This window comes from Pseudophryne corroboree, chromosome 4 (assembly GCF_028390025.1).
Source record: "Pseudophryne corroboree isolate aPseCor3 chromosome 4, aPseCor3.hap2, whole genome shotgun sequence".
Taxonomy (NCBI): Eukaryota; Metazoa; Chordata; class Amphibia; order Anura; family Myobatrachidae; genus Pseudophryne; species Pseudophryne corroboree.
Genome location: NC_086447.1, coordinates 353,812,478 through 353,829,216, shown reverse-complemented (window position 1 = coordinate 353,829,216; position 16,739 = coordinate 353,812,478). Strand labels below are relative to the sequence as shown.

The 16,739-nt window shown below is 44.6% G+C and overlaps 1 protein-coding gene across 1 annotated transcript in view; it reads right to left on the bottom strand.

Moving 5' to 3' along the window:
• The window catches only part of MASP1 (MBL associated serine protease 1), a 345,593-nt gene that overhangs the window by 66,102 nt on the left and 262,752 nt on the right, over positions 1 to 16,739 (bottom strand). Inside the window, exons 12-13 of the mRNA XM_063916502.1 lie at positions 7,742 to 7,855; positions 3,414 to 3,599 (exon numbers count right to left, since the gene is read on the bottom strand). Of these exons, the coding sequence (XP_063772572.1) occupies positions 3,414 to 3,599; positions 7,742 to 7,855 (300 nt within the window). The remainder of the gene's footprint in view (positions 1 to 3,413; positions 3,600 to 7,741; positions 7,856 to 16,739) is intronic.

Here is a 16,739-nt window from a genome sequence, read left to right as displayed (position 1 = left end):
TTTTCATCGTTCTGGCGATCGTAATGTGATTGACAGGAAATAGGTGTTACTGGGCGGAAACAGGCCGTTTTATGGGCGTGTGGGAAAAAACGCTACCGTTTCCGGAAAAAACGCAGGAGTGGCCGGAGAAACGGAGGAGTGTCTGGGCGAACGCTGGGTGTGTTTGTGACGTCAAACCAGGAACGACAAGCACTGAACTGATCGCAGATGCCGAGTAAGTCTGGAGCTACTCAGAAACTGCTACGAGGTGTGTAATCGCAATATTGCGAATACATCGTTCGCAATTTTAAGATGCTAAGATTCACTCCCAGTAGGCGGCGGCTTAGCATGAGCAAATCTGCTAAAATCCGCTTGCGAGCGAACAACTCGGAATGACCTCCAGAATCTCAATATATCAGTACAAGGCAAGCACACCTGACTGAACCAAACCAGTCCAGCATGCAGATGTAGCTCAGTGTTGGTATGGTGAAAACCAGTACAATAGACACACACAGTGATAGCTCACACAAGAATATATGCTGGTAATTTAAATCAGCATAATATATTGGTAGTCAGGGAAGGAGACAGGACCGGTGTTTATCATAGTAAATAGAATTTAATAATTAAAATGTGTTTAACAGCGGGACCTGATGCTTAATATGAGGTAGAATTAGAGTCTCAATATACCAGTATAAGCATGCCTGACCAAACCAAACCAGTCCAGCATACAGTTGTAGCTCAGTGCTGATATGGGAAAATCAGTGCAATAGATACACACAGTGATAGCTCATTTATGAATATATGCTGGTAATTTAAATCAGCTCAATATATCGATATAGCCCAATGTAGGCTATGGTAATTCTGTGCAACAAACACACATAGTAAGTAACACAGTTTATTTCCAGTAAAAAGCTCATGTGGTGGGACTGCATCTTGTTAAAGTGTATACAAATATTTCCAGCAGGACAGTACATGCCAGAAACGGTTACACAGTTCAACTATAATAAATAAATTGTCAATCTGCAGCTCTAACAACAAATGAATTGTAAACCTGCAGCTCTAGATGTAACTGTTGCAATGTTTAGAACAACACCGTAAGAGTTATGGATTGTTGCAATTTTCAAAACAGCAACAGATTAGTTACATGAGAGAGACACAAATGAGGAGCCAGCACAGTACTCAGGCTGTGGATACTTTGTGTAATAAATGTACACTACAGACAGCTTATATTTACTCTATATCTGCACAGCAAATGAATATAGGAATTTACATATGAGTGTTTAACGGAGGCTCATGTGGGGCAGGTGTATTTTATAACAGCTAATACCAATGTCTCCCGCATGTTATATTATGCAAGAGAGGGGCATAACAGTTCATCCCTATTTAAGGGTATGAAAACCCCCAGTACCAGTTATAACTGTCGTAGCATTCCAGCCACATGATGGATAAATGAGCTTATACACACACAGTGTGTGTATAAGCTCATTTATCCATCATACTGGGCATTACTATAAGGAGGAAAAATGACAAATAATGTAAGGGGCATGAATCAGGATTATTTTTCTTTCCTGTGGTGGCCAACGTATGGGCGTGCAGGTTGCAAAACTGGGGTATAAGATAGTCTTTTCCTGCAATACCACGCCCCTTTATGCGAAACCACGCCCACTCCAACAAAACCACTCCCCTTTTTTGTCGCGCGCGCCGAAGGCGCACGCATATTTATCCCTTTCTTGCTCCCAATTATGGAGCATGAGGGGGGGGGGGGGGGGGGGGGCGCCGAAGAATTTTTTGGCTTGGGGGAGAAAAATTTCTGGTTACACCACTGCACACACTGTGGACAGCTCACATTCACTCAACAATTTATGTGGTGGTGTTGTATCCCTGACACGTACATACCTCTGTAAGATACTCTGTATAACCAATAAATACAGCAGCATATATGTGACTGGTCAACAGAGGACCTATGAGCAATCTGCAGCCTCAGTGCTAATAATTATTTTTGGGACTGTGTTATAATTATCACAGATTTGGGGTGGAAAAAACCCTCTGAGAGAGAAACAGTGGAGCCATAATTGAGTTACAACTGTTAAATCACATGCTGTAACAATTGTTCACTGTCACTGTGTGTAGGACAGATGCATTTCGGTTCCATGTATATGTGCATAGGTATGGATATGGAATAAAGATTTAGCCGCAAATTCTTAATCGTCATTGGATATATCATTATACCCTTTCATAATTTGAATTGATACAGGCATCCTAACCAACAAGGGTTTAATCAGAATAATCAACAAGTTGCGGTTACTTCTAAGTTATTTTTGCACACACTTAGGAACTATAAAGTCATATAAATACAATAAAGACACATAAGAGGACCTGTTGTTATTATATTTTATTATATGTAATGTTTGTGATTGTTGTCTCATGATTTTTCACGCTCTCAGGCATTTTAATTATATGAAATTAAAAGTTATATTTTAAATATATTTACCTTTTTCTTGAAAGTGCGCCAACAAAGAGACAATCCTTTTCTTTCCAGTACTTCTCGTCATATTATCGTGCCCTGGAGTTTGGAACATAATTTTTTTTTCTTTCTTGTTGTGCCCTGGAATCTGGACAACAATGTTATACTTCTTTCTTGTTGTGCCTTGTAGTCTGGGCCACCATTTTTCTATTTTTTCTTTTCATGCCCTGCAGTCTGAACAGCAATTTTATACTTCTTTCTTATCATGCAATGGGATCTGGGACACCATTTTATCAGGGCCGGATTAAGGACATATGGGCCTGGAGCTAAAAATATTCTAGGGCCTATTGTGAGAAATGGGGGAGGTGTGATCAGTGCTGTGTGGGTGTGGTGAGAGCCATGTGGGCATGTACATCCCCTACACTATCAGCTCCAAAGTCGCCCTAAATATGTAAAAATATAAAAAATTGCATAATTTTGTGAGAAAAATAGAAATGCAATCTTAATAGTTATGATTTATGGACGACCATGTGGCCAGCCATTGGCTAGTGATCAGCATGCTGCCAGCATGATGGGCCTATTTTTGTGTGGAGGCCTGGAGCTGTAGCTCCATCCACCCCATTGTTAATCTGGCCCTGCATTTTTATTCTTCTTTCTTGTCAGGCTCGGACGTCTGGACCACCATTTTAAACTTCTTTATTGTCATGCCCTGGAGATTTGGTAATTGTAATATAGAAACTAAAAAACTAAAAATTACATAATTTTACCAGTTTTTAACCATTTTGAATGAAATCCAAAACCAATACCTATACCAAAACACACAAGGAAATTTGGGCAAAGCTAAAACCAAAGTCAAAACACAAAGATTTCAGAGCCACAACCAAAACACAGGGGTACGCCAACATCTCTAATAGATATTTTGATGATAACAACAGAAATATGTGTTTTAGATATTTGACAAAATAAATACCTGACTCAATTTCTTCTTCGGGTAAACAAATAGGCATCACATAATCATTGAGGAAAACTTTGCTTGATAGCTCCACTAATCCAATGTCATTCTGAAATGTGCTGCTGTTGTAGTTAGGGTGGATAATTATGTTCTTGGCTTGCAATACTTGTTCAGTGTCATCCTTTAACAATGTCCTGTGTTTTCCTGTAGAATGTATAAGACTAGATTAAAACACTGTAGACAAACACTATTTGAGAGCAGCACACACAAATGATAACATGCAGACCTGCAATCAGTGGTGTTTTAAGAAATACACCCCCCACCTCCACGGGTAGTTGGCCCTCCATTCATGCTACCGGCAACTAGTGATGTGCACGGGACATTTTTCGGGTTTTGTGTTTTAGTTTTGGATTCGGTTCCGCGGCCGTGTTTTGGATTCGGACGCGTTTTGGCAAAACCTCACCGAAAATTTTTTGTCGGATTCGGGTGTGTTTTGGATTCGGGTGTTTTTTTAAAAAAACCTAAAAAACAGCTTAAATCATAGAATTTGGGGGTCATTTTGATCCCATAGTATTATTAACCTCAATTACCATAATTTCCACTCATTTCCAGTCTATTCTGAACACCTCACACCTCACAATATTATTTTTAGTCCTACAATTTGCACCGAGGTCGCTGGATGGCTAAGCTAAGCGACACAAGTGGCCGACACAAACACCTGGCCCATCTAGGAGTGGCACTGCAGTGTCAGGCAGGATGGCACTTCAAAAAAATTGTCCCCAAACAGCACATGATGCAAAGAAAAAAAGAGGCACACCAAGGTCGCTGTGTGACTAAGCTAAGCGACACAAGTGGCCGACACAAACACCTGGCCCATCTAGGAGTGGCACTGCAGTGTCAAGACAGGATGGCACTTCAAAAAAATTGTCCCCAAACAGCACATGATGCAAAGAAAAAAAGAGGCGCACCAAGGTCGCTGTGTGACTAAGCTAAGCGACACAAGTGGCCGACACAAACACCTGGCCCATCTAGGAGTGGCACTGCAGTGTCAAGACAGGATGGCACTTCAAAAAAATTGTCCCCAAACAGCACATGATGCAAAGAAAAAAAGAGGCGCACCAAGGTCGCTGTGTGACTAAGCTAAGCGACACAAGTGGCCGACACAAACACCTGGCCCATCTAGGAGTGGCACTGCAGTGTCAAGACAGGATGGCACTTCAAAAAAATTGTCCCCAAACAGCACATGATGCAAAGAAAAAAAGAGGCGCACCACAGGTATAGAATGTAGATGGATAGTATACTTAATGATGACACAGAGGTAGGCACAGCAGTGGCCTTCCATATTGTACTGCTATATATAGTATACTGGTGGTCACTGTGTCAGCAAACTGCAAAACTAAAATGCACCACAGGTATAGAATGTAGATGGATAGTATACTTAATGACGACACAGAGGTAGGCACAGCAGTGGCCTTCCGTATCGTACTGCTATATATAGTATACTGGTGGTCACTGTGTCAGCAAACTGCAAAACTAAAATGCACCACAGGTATAGAATGTAGATGGATAGTATACTTAATGACGACACAGAGGTAGGCAGAGCAGTGGCCTTCCGTATCGTACTGCTATATATAGTATACTGGTGGTCACTGTGTCAGCAAACTGCAAAACTAAAATGCACCACAGGTATAGAATGTAGATGGATAGTATACTTAATGACAACACAGAGGTAGGCACAGCAGTGGCCTTCCGTATCGTACTGCTATATATAGTATACTGGTGGTCAGTGTGTCAGCAAACTGCAAAACTAAAATGCACCACAGGTATAGAATGTAGATTGATAGTATACTTAATGACGACACAAAGGTAGGCACATCAGTGGCCTTCCGTATCGTACTGCTATATATAGTATACTGGTGGTCACTGTGTCAGCAAACTGCAAAACTAAAATGCACCACAGGTATAGAATGTAGATGGATAGTATACTTAATGACGACACAGAGGTAGGCACAGCAGTGGCCTTCCGTATCGTACTGCTATATAGAGTATACTGGTGGTCACTGTGTCAGCAAACTGCAAAACTAAAATGCACCACAGGTATAGAATGTAGATGGATAGTATACTTAATGACGACACAGAGGTAGGCACAGCAGTGGCCTTCCGTACTGCTATATATAGTATACTGGTGGTCACTGGTCAGCAAACTGCAAAACTAAAATGCACCACAGGTATAGAATGTAGATGGATAGTATACTTAATGACGACACAGAGGTAGGCACAGCAGTGGCCTTCCGTATCGTACTGCTATATATAGTATACTGGTGGTCACTGTGTCAGCAAACTGCAAAACTAAAATGCACCACAGGTATAGAATGTAGATGGATAGTATACTTAATGACGACACAGAGGTAGGCACAGCAGTGGCCTTCCGTATCGTACTGCTATATATAGTATACTGGTGGTCACTGGTCAGCAAAACTCTGCACTTTACTCCTCCTATATAATATTAATTATACTGGTGGTCCCCACAATAAAGCAGCACACTGAGCACAGATATGGAGTGTCTTTCAGGCAGACAACGTATACTGGTGGTCACTGTCAGCAAAACTCTGCACTGTACCCCTGCTATATAATACAGCTGCTCCCCAGTCCCCACAATTAAGCAGTGTGAGCACAGATATATGCAGCACACTGAGCACAGATATGGAGCGTTTTTTTTCAGGCAGAGAATGGATAAAACTGGTGGTCACTGATCAGCAAAACTCTGCACTGTACTCCTCCTAACAGCTGCTCCCCAGTCCTCCCCACAATTAAGCAATAAAGCACAATCAAGTTCAACAATAAACGGAGAGGACGCCAGCCACGTCCTCTCCCTATCATCTCCAATGCACGAGTGAAAATGGCGGCGACGCGCGGCTGCTTATATAGAATCCGAATCTCGCGAGAATCCGACAGCGGGATGATGAAGTTCGGGCGCGCTCGGGTTAGCCGAGCAAGGCGGGAAGGTTCGAACCTGCCTCGGACCCGTGTAAAATGGGTGAAGTTCGGGGGGTTCGGTTTCCGAGAAACCGAACCCGCTCATCACTACCGGCAACACCATCTTTCCGACGATGTCTGTGGCACAGACTTGGGTAAATTTAGGGCCTGATTCAGAGACCATGCATAGAAGTTTGCCTTAGGTGCAGCCACAATGCATGCTTGAATATATATACTGATCTTTTCTTGTATTCAGAGTTGGATGCATCGATGAGGCTATACTGCCCCTATCCATCTGCTTGTGAAAATAGGCAGCATCACTATCAGTGCACATTTGCACCAGAACTATGGGGGTCATTCCGACCTGATCGCACGCTGCCGTTTTTCGCAGTGCAGCGATCAGTGCACTACTGTGCGTGCGTATGCACCACAATGCACAAGCGCGTTATATGGGTACAAAGCGGATCGTTGCTGTGCAATGGATTTAATGAAGAATCCATTCACACAACCGATCGCAAGGAGATTTACAGGAAGAAGGTATTTATGGGTGTCAACTGGCCGTTTTCTGGGAGTGTTTGGAAAAACTCAGGCATCTCCAAACGTTTGCAGGGCGGGTATCTGACGTCAATTCCGGGACCAGACAGGCTGAAGTGATGTCAGCGGCTGAGTAAGTTCTGAGCTACTCAGAAACTGCACAAACTATTTTCGTACCACTCGGCTGCACATGCGATCGCACCCTTGCCCAGCAAATATACACTCCCCAGTGGGCGGCGACTATGCGTTTACATGGCTGCAAAAAGTAGCTAGCGAACGATCAACTCGGAATGACCCCCTATATCTGATGAATGCATTGCGTTCACATTTTTAAATGCGATCGCAGCTCTGGACGGCAATTTTTTCAGTAGCAAAATTTTTCGATTTAGCAGAATCCAGCTCTGTCGATGATCAGCAGAAGTGCTTCACTTCCATTTTATTTAGGTTTATTTTTTATTTACTCATTGTGTAAATATTCTATTTTTACAGAAGACTGCTCTGATTTATTACCTGATTAAGAAACCATTATTCTAATAACAAATTTATGGGCACTTATAACAGTATCTTCAATCCTCTACCTCACACAAATGTGCTAGCTCACTGCTCATCTGCAATTTCTTAGATGGGAACTAGTCATGTATCAGTTCTTCTCTGTGTGATTTCAATATACTACTACGCTATTTTGTAACCTATATTTCTGCCAGGAATGTTGTACAGAGGAAATACGCAGTGCAGTTTCAGCAAGAATAACAAGGTAACACCTCCCTGCATTACTGTAATGTGATATTGTACTTTTCTAACAGAATTAAAAACATTCGCTCTTAAAAGGCCCTTACCTAATATAATTCTGAATGACGAAGTTGGGAAAATGTCTGCAGAGGTAAGACCTGTATTCTCCGAGTCCAGTTCATGGTGCAGACAATGGGCAGCGGTAACAATCCATTTGTCACCTAGAAAATATAAACGCTAAGGTATATTTACTACCAATGCATTTTTCTGGAGACTTGCCTTAAACCATAGCAACCAAGTTAGTAAATGCAGCCTATGATAAGCAATGTACAGTATGCCACACAAATGCTGTATGCATCAACTATTGAGTATTTGTGACTTCAGTTCACTGTTGTTTGCATGCCAAAAGGTTTCTGCTCCGTGGACCCCATCTATACCCCACTGTAACCAGCTACCCCAGTGTTCACTATAGATGTAAGTTACATCTGATCATGTAAGAGAAAGGTTTCTTTGCACACAAAGTTGCTCTACTACTCTACTTCTCACATGGAACCAGACCTAAATGCGTTGACATCTTTGGACATCTTTGTGCATGTAGGTGTATAAAACAACCACCAGTGCCTGGCGCTAAATTATAAAATATACATATATATATATATATATATATATATATAGCTGTAATAGTAATACCTCTAATATCTCAATTTTTGGAAACTGTTAAATTATGTATGTCATAATGAGGGAATACTGAGGTGATATATATGAGAAAAGTAAATTGAAAAGAGCAGTGGTTGAGATAGATTAGGAGTAGAACATCGGACCACGATAGTCAGGACCACGGGTTCGGGTCCCGGAACCTAGAATATAGATTGATAATATTTATATTATTTATTGAGTTTTGTTATATTTTTTTGTGTGTATATATATATATATATATATATATTTAAATTTTTTATTTTTATTGCTGTTATTGTGGTAAATTTTATGTTGAAGGATGTGGATAGATATTCTGGACAAGCGGGCATATTTAGAGAATTGTTTATTTTAGAATGACCATTTAACCATATAAGATTGTGTTGCAAGGAGGTGGATCAGGAGGGGGATCTAGAACAAGTGTATCCCATCTATTAGGATTATTGCACCAATGAGCTATAATGCCGGTATTTAAAAAGGACTATAGATTTTAGCTTTGTTACTCTATGAAGAAGCTCCAGTTGGGAGCGAAATGCGTCAGTGAAGCTGTTTTTTGTGGACCCGGTGAATCTTTACCTGTTGCTGCAAACTATTGCAAGGACGTGTGCACCTTTACTAAGTAGTTGAATACAAGGAGACGGAGGACACTATATGTGGCGACTGTAAGACGGGAGCTCGCTTGGCTAAAGGCACCTGCGGTGTGCTGAGCCCCGATGCCAGACTAAAGGGGTCATTCCGACCCGTTCGCTCGCTGTGTTTTCACGCAGCAGAGCGAACGGGTCCCTGCTGCGCATGCGCATGCGCCTTTGTGCGCCTGCGCATGCGGGACGGCCGACTGCCGTAGCAGGACAGCGATCCCCTCTGCCTGATTGACAGGCAGAGGCGATCGATGGGCGGGAGGGGGCAAAACGGCGGCGTTTGGCCGCCGTTTCATAGGCGCGGTCCGGCCAACGCAGGCGTGGCCGGACCGAACGTGGGGCGGGAGGCAGCGGCTTCGTGACGTCATACGCAGCCGTTGCGGGCCAGGGAGCGAGGAGTAGCTCTCAGCCAGCACACTAAAGCTGCACTGGCCGGGAGTTACTCCTGAAGTGCAAAGGCATCGCCGCTGTGCGATGCCTTTGCACTTCTGCGAGGGGGTCCGGACTGACATGCGGGGCGGACTAGCCCCGTGCTGGGCGTTCCCCCGTATGTCAGGAAAGTTGATCGTAGCTGTGCAAAATTTTGCACAGCTACGATCAACTTGGAATGACCCCCTAAATCCTCTGAGGTCAAAGGATACCTCTCCTACGTCCTCAGAAGTAATTACTCTGCTGGGAGAACACGTAAATACTTGTATCGGTAAAGATCAAATTTCCCCATTGCAAAATATTGCTTGTTTTATTTACGGGACAATATCTACAAAAGTATACGGGATCTCTTTACATAGGAACTCGAACATTGGCCCTCATTCCGAGTTGTTCGCTCGCTAGCTGCTTTTAGCAACATTGCAAATGCTAGGCCGCCGCCCTCTGGGAGTGTATCTTAGCTTAGCAGAATAGCGAACGAAAGATTAGCAGAACTGCTACTAAATAATTCCTTGCAGTTTCTGAGTAGCTCCAGACCTACTCACAGATTGCGATCAGCTCAGTCCATTTAGTTCCTGTTTTGACGTCACAAACATGCCCTGCGTTCGGCCAGCCACTCCCCCGTTTCTCCAGCCACTCCTGCGTTTTTACCTGGCCCGCCTGCATTTTTTAGCACACTACGATCACTCGAGCGATGAAAAAACGTCGCTCAAGCTTGTGTAAATCTATAAAGTTTTGTGTGAAAGTACTTATCGCATGCGCGCTGTGTACCATGCGCATGCGCATTTTTGCCATTTTTTAACTTGATCGCTGCAGTGCGAAAATCGGCAGCGAGTGAACAACTCGGAACGACCACCATTATTTCTGTACTATAGCTGACAGTGAAGTCCTCTGTGGATAACGTTTTATAGTTTTTAAGTATATGATCCACCTCTTTGCATTTATTGTATATCAGGGGTAATTCCAAGTTGATCGCAGCAGGAATTTTGTTAGCAGTTGGGTAAAACCATGTGCACTGCAGGGGAGGCAGATATGACATGTGCAGGGAGAGTTAGATTTGGGTGGGTTATATTGTTTCTGTGCAGGGTAAGCACTGGCTGTTTATTTTTACACTGCAATTTAGATTGCAGATTGAACACACCACACCCAAATCTAACTCTCTCTGCACATGTTATATCTGCCCCCCTGCAGTGCACATGGGGGGGTAATTCCAAGTTGATCACAGCAGGAAATTTTTTAGCAGTTGGGCAAAACCATGTGCACTGCAGGGGAGGCAGATATGACATGTGCAGGGAGAGTTAGATTTGGGTGGGTTATATTGTTTCTGTGCAGGGTAAACACTGGCTGCTTTATTTTTACACTGCAATTTAGATTGCAGATTGAACACACCACACCCAAATCTAACTCTCTTTGCACATGTTATATCTACCTCCCCTGCAGTGCACATGGTTTTGCCCAACTGCTAACAAAATTCCTGCTGCGATCAACTTGGAATTACCCCCATTGTGTTTTTGATTATAATTTATTGTTTTTTCATATGAGACTAGTCATTAGTGATTAAAACTAATTATAAATATTATAGATTTGTATATAAGTTTATTCATGTCCTATTGCTTCATTCTAATTAAATAGCGCCGGAAGAGAAAAAAGTTGTTTTACATGTAGGTGTATAAGCAGGCACAGCTTAGTCTATACTCAGCAAGAAGTAACATCGATCCACCTAGTTTCCCCATCCTACATTTGTACCAACTCAGATGACGCCAGCTTGGTCCATAGGTTTGCACAATTCCCTGTAAAAGTGGATGAATCCATGTATAATGGTTACAAATATTATGACCAAATTTTTATGATGATTGACTCTTGACTGGGTAATTAGGACTGATTACTCTTCAGTAAATAATCAAGGTCAGGTGATCAAAAAGCCCCTGATGCATGTCTGTCTACTACATAAAACACTGCATTAACCTTTTATTTTCTTACAAAGTGATTGGCTGTAAAAATAAGAATTTACTTACCGATAATTCTATTTCTCGTAGTCCGTAGTGGATGCTGGGGACTCCGTCAGGACCATGGGGTTTAGCGGCTCCGCAGGAGACAGGGCACAATAATAAAAGCTTTAGGATCAGGTGGTGTGCACTGGCTCCTCCCCCTATGACCCTCCTCCAAGCCTCAGTTAGGATACTGTGCCCGGACGAGCGTGCATAATAAGGAAGGATATTGAATCCCGGGTAAGACTCATACCAGCCACACCAATCACACCGTACAACCTGTGATCTGAACCCAGTTAACAGTATGATAACAACGAAGGAGCCTCTGAAAAGATGGCTCACAACAAGAATAACCCGATTTTTGTAACAATAACTATGTACAAGTATTGCAGACAATCCGCACTTGGGATGGGCGCCCAGCATCCACTACGGACTACGAGAAATAGAATTATCGGTAAGTAAATTCTTATTTTCTCTAACGTCCTAAGTGGATGCTGGGGACTCCGTCAGGACCATGGGGATTATACCAAAGCTCCCAAACGGGCGGGAGAGTGCGGATGACTCTGCAGCACCGAATGAGAGAACTCCAGGTCCTCCTCAGTCAGGGTGTGCCCCTGACCAAGTAGCAGCTCGGCAAAGTTGTAAAGCCGAGACCCCTCGGGCAGCCGCCCAAGATGAGCCCACTTCCTTGTGGAATGGGCTTTTACTGATTTTGGCTGTGGCAAGCCTGCCACAGAATGTGCAAGCTGAATTGTACTACAAATCCAGCGAGCAATCGTCTGCTTAGAAGCAGGAACACCCATCTTGTTGGGTGCATACAGGCTAAACAGCGAGTCAGATTTTCTGACTCCAGTCGTCCTGGAAACATATATTTTCAGGGCCCTGACAACGTCAAGTAACTTGGAGTCCTCCAAGTCCCTAGTAACCGCAGGTACCACAATAGGCTGGTTCATGTGAAAAACAGAAAACACCTTAAGGAGAAATTGAGGACGAGTCCTCAATTCTGCCCTGTCAGAATAAAAAATTAAGTAAGGGCTTTTATATGATAAAGCCGCCCATTCTGACACACGCCTGGCTGAAGCCAGGGCTAATAGAATCTTCACCTTCCATGTGAAATATTTTAATTCCACAGTGGTGAGTGGATCCAACCAATGTGACTTTAGGAAACTCAAAACAACATTGAGATCCCAAGGTGCCACTGGGGGCACAAAAGGAGGCTGTATATGCAGTACCCCTTTTACAAACGTCTGAACTTCAGGCACTGAAGCCAGTTCTTTCTGGAAGAAATTCGACAGGGTCGAAATTTGAACCTTAATGGACCCTAATTTTAGGCCCATAGACAGTCCTGTTTTCAGGAAATGTAGGAAACGACCCAGTTGGAATTCCTCTGTAGGGACCTTCTTGGCCTCACACCACGCAACATATTTTCGCCCAATGCGGTGAAAATGTTTTGCGATTACATCCTTCCTGGCTTCGACCAGGGTAGGGATGACTTCATCTGGAATGCCCTTTCAGGATCCGGCGTTCAACTGCCATGCCGTCAAACGCAGCCGCTGTAAGTCTTGGAACAGACAAGGCCCCTGCTGGAGCAGGTCCTCTCTTAAAGGTAGAGGCCACGGTTCTTCCGTGAGCATCTCTTGAAGTTCCGGGTACCAAGTCCTTCTTGACCCATCCGGAACCACGAGTATCGTTCTTACTCATCTCCTTCTTATGATTCTCAGTACTTTTGGTATGAGATGCATAGGAGGGAACACATACCCTGACTGGTACACCCACAGTGTTACCAGAGCGTCCACCGCTATTGCCTGAGGGTCCCTTGACCTGGCGCAATATCTGTCTAGTTTTTTGTTCAGGCGGGACGCCATCATGTCCACCTTTGGTTTTTCCCAACGGTTTACAATCATGTGGAAGACTTCCCGCTGAAGTCCCCACTCTCCCGGGTGGAGGTTATGCCTGCTGAGGAAGTCTGCTTCCCAGTTTTCCACTCCCGGAATTAACACTGCTGAGAGTGTTATCACATGATTTTTCGCCCAGCGAAGAATCCTTGCAGTTTCTGCCATTTCCCTCCTGCTTCATGTGCCGCCCTGTCTGTTTACGTGGGCGACTGCCGTGATGTTGTCCCACTGGATCAATACCGGCTGACCTTGAAGCAGAGGTCTTGCTAAGCTTAGAGCCTTGTAAATTGCCCTTAGCTCCAGTATATTTATGTGGAGAGAAGTCTCCAGACTTGATCACACTCCCTGGAAATTTTTTCCTTGTGTGACTGCTCCCCAGCCACTCAGGCTGGCATCCGTGGTCACCAGGACCCAGTCCTGAATGTCGAATCTGCGGCCCTTTCATAGATGAGCACTCTGCAGCCACCGCAGAAGAAAACACCCTTGTCCTCGGAGACAGGGTTATCCGCTGATGCATCTGAAGATGCGATCCGGACCATTTTCCCAGCAGATTCCACTGAAAGGTTCTTGCGTGAAATCTACCGAATGGGATCGCTTTGTAAGAAACCACCATTTTTCACAGGACCCTTGTGCAATGATGCACTGATACTTTTCCTGGTTTTAGGAGGTTCCTGACTAGCTCGGATAACTCCCTGGCCTTCTTCTCCGGGAGAAAACATCCTTTTCTGGACTGTGTCCAGAATCATTCCTAGGAACATTAGACGTGTCGTCGGAAAAGCTGCGATTTTGGAATATTTAGAAACCACTCGTGCTGTCGTAGAACTACTTGAGATAGTGCTACTCCGACCGCCAACTGTTCTCTGGACCTTGCCCTTATCAGGAAAGCGTCCATATTTCTTTTAGGAAGAATCATCATTTCGGCCATTACCATGGTAAAGACCCGGGGTGCCGTGGACAATCCAAACGGCAGCGTCTGAACTGATAGTGACAGTTCTGTACCACGAACCTGAGATACCCTTGGTGAGAAGGGCAAAATTTGGACATGTAGGTAAGCGTCCCTGATATCCAGTGACACCATATCGTCCTGGTTCGCTATCACTGCTCTGAGTGACTCCATCTTGATTTGAACCCTTGTATGTAATTGTTCAAATCTTTTAGATCTCACCGAGCCGTTTGGCTTCAGTACCACAATATAGTGTGGAATAATACCCCTTCCCTTGTTGTAGGAGGGGTACTTTGATTATCACCTGCTGGGAATACAGCCTGTGAATTTTTTCCCAATACTGCCTCCCTGTCGGAGGGAGACGTTGGTAAAGCAGACTTCAGGAACTTGTGAGGGGAAGACGTCTCGAATTTCCAATGTACACCTGGGATACTACGTGTAGGATCCAGGAGTCCACTTGCGAGTGAGCCCACTGCGTGCTGAAACTCTTGAGATGACCCCCCACCGCACCTGAGTCCGCTTGTATGGCCCCAGCGTCATGCTGCGGACTTGGCAGAAGCTGTGGAGGACTTCTGTTCCTGGGAATGGGCTGCCTGCTGCAGTCTTCTTCCCTTTCCTCTAACCCTGGGCAGATATGACTGGCCTTTTGCCCGCCTGCCTTTATGGGTACGAAAGGACTGAGACTGAAAAGACTGTGTCCTTTTCTGCTGAGATGTGACTTGGGGTAACAAAAGTGGATTTTCCAGCTGTTGCCATGGCCACCAGGTCCGATGGACCGCCCCTTTATACGGCAATACTTCCATGTGCCGTCTGGAATCTGCATCACCTGACCACTGTCGTGTCTATAAACATCGTCTGGCAGATATGGACATCACATCTACTCTTGATGCCAGAATGCAAATATCCCTCTGCGCATCTCGCATATATAGAAATGCATCCTTAAAATGCTCTATAGTCAATAAAATATTGTTCCTGTCAAGGGTATCAATATTTTCAGTCAGGAAATCCGACCAAGCCCCCCCAGCGCTGCACATCCAGGCTGAGGCGATTGCTGGTCGTAGTATAACACCAGTATGTGTGTATATACTTTTTAGGATATTTTTCAGCTTCCTATCAGCTGGCTCCTTGAGGGCGGCCGTATCTGGAGACGGTAACGCCACTTGTTTTTATAAGCGTGTGAGCGCCTTATCCACCCTAAGGTGTGTTTCCCAACTCGCCCTCACTTCTGGCGGGAAAGGGTACGCCTCCAATAATTTTCTATCGGAGGAAACCCACGTATCATCACACACTTTAATTTATCTGATTCAGGAAAAACTACAAGTAGATTATTCCCACCCTACATAATACCCTTATTTGTGGTACTTGTAGTATCAGAAATATGTAACACCTCCTTCATTGCCCTTAACATGTAACGTGTGGCCCTAAAGGAAAATACGTTTGTTTCTTCACCGTCGACACTGAAGTCAGTGTCCGTGTCTGTGTCGACCAACTGAGGTAAATGGGCGTTTTTACAAGCCCCTGACGGTGTCTGAGACGCCTGGACAGGTACTAATTTGTTTGCCGGCCGTCTCATGTCGTCAACCGACCTTGCATCGTGTTGACATTATCACGTAATTCCTAAATAAGCCATCCATTCCGGTGTCGACTCCCTAGAGAGTGACATCACCAATACAGGCAATTTGCTCCGCCTCCTCACCAACATCGTCCTCCTACATGTCGACACACACGTACCGACACACAGCACACACACAGGGAATGCTCTGATAGAGGACAGGACCCCACTAGCCCTTTGGGGAGACAGAGGGAGAGTTTGCCAGCACACACCAAAAACGCTATAATTATACAGGGACAACCCCTTATACAAGTGTTTTCCCTTATAGCATTTTCACATATGTAATCATATCGCCAAATAAGTGCCCCCCCTCTCTGTTTTAACCCTGTTTCTGTAGTGCAGTGCAGGGGAGAGCCTGGGAGCCTTCCTCACAGCAGAGCTGAGCAGGAAAATGGCGCCGTGTGCTGAGGAGAATAGGCCCCGCCCCCTAAAACGGCGGGCTCTTCTCCCGGAGTTTGTGAGATCTGGCAGGGGTTAAATACATCCATATAGCCTCAAGGGCTATATGTGATTATTTTAGCCATAAAAAAGGTATAATACATTGCTGCCCAGGGCGCCCCCCCCAGCGCCCTGCACCCTCAGTGACCGCTGGTATGAAGTGTGCTGACAACAATGGCGCACAGCTGCAGTGCTGTGCGCTACCTTATGAAGACTGAAAGTCTTCTGCCGCCTGTTTCTGGACCTCTGGACCTCTTCAACTTCGGCATCTGCAAGGGGGGTCGGCGGCACGGCTCCGGGACGAACCCCAGGGTGAGACCTGTGTTCCGACTCCCTCTGGAGCTAATGGTGTCCAGTAGCCTAAGAAGCAAATCCATCCTGCACGCAGGTGAGTTTACTTCTCTCCCCTAAGTCCCTCGTAGCAGTGAGCCTGTTGCCAGCAGGACTCACTGAAAATAAAAAACCTAACTTA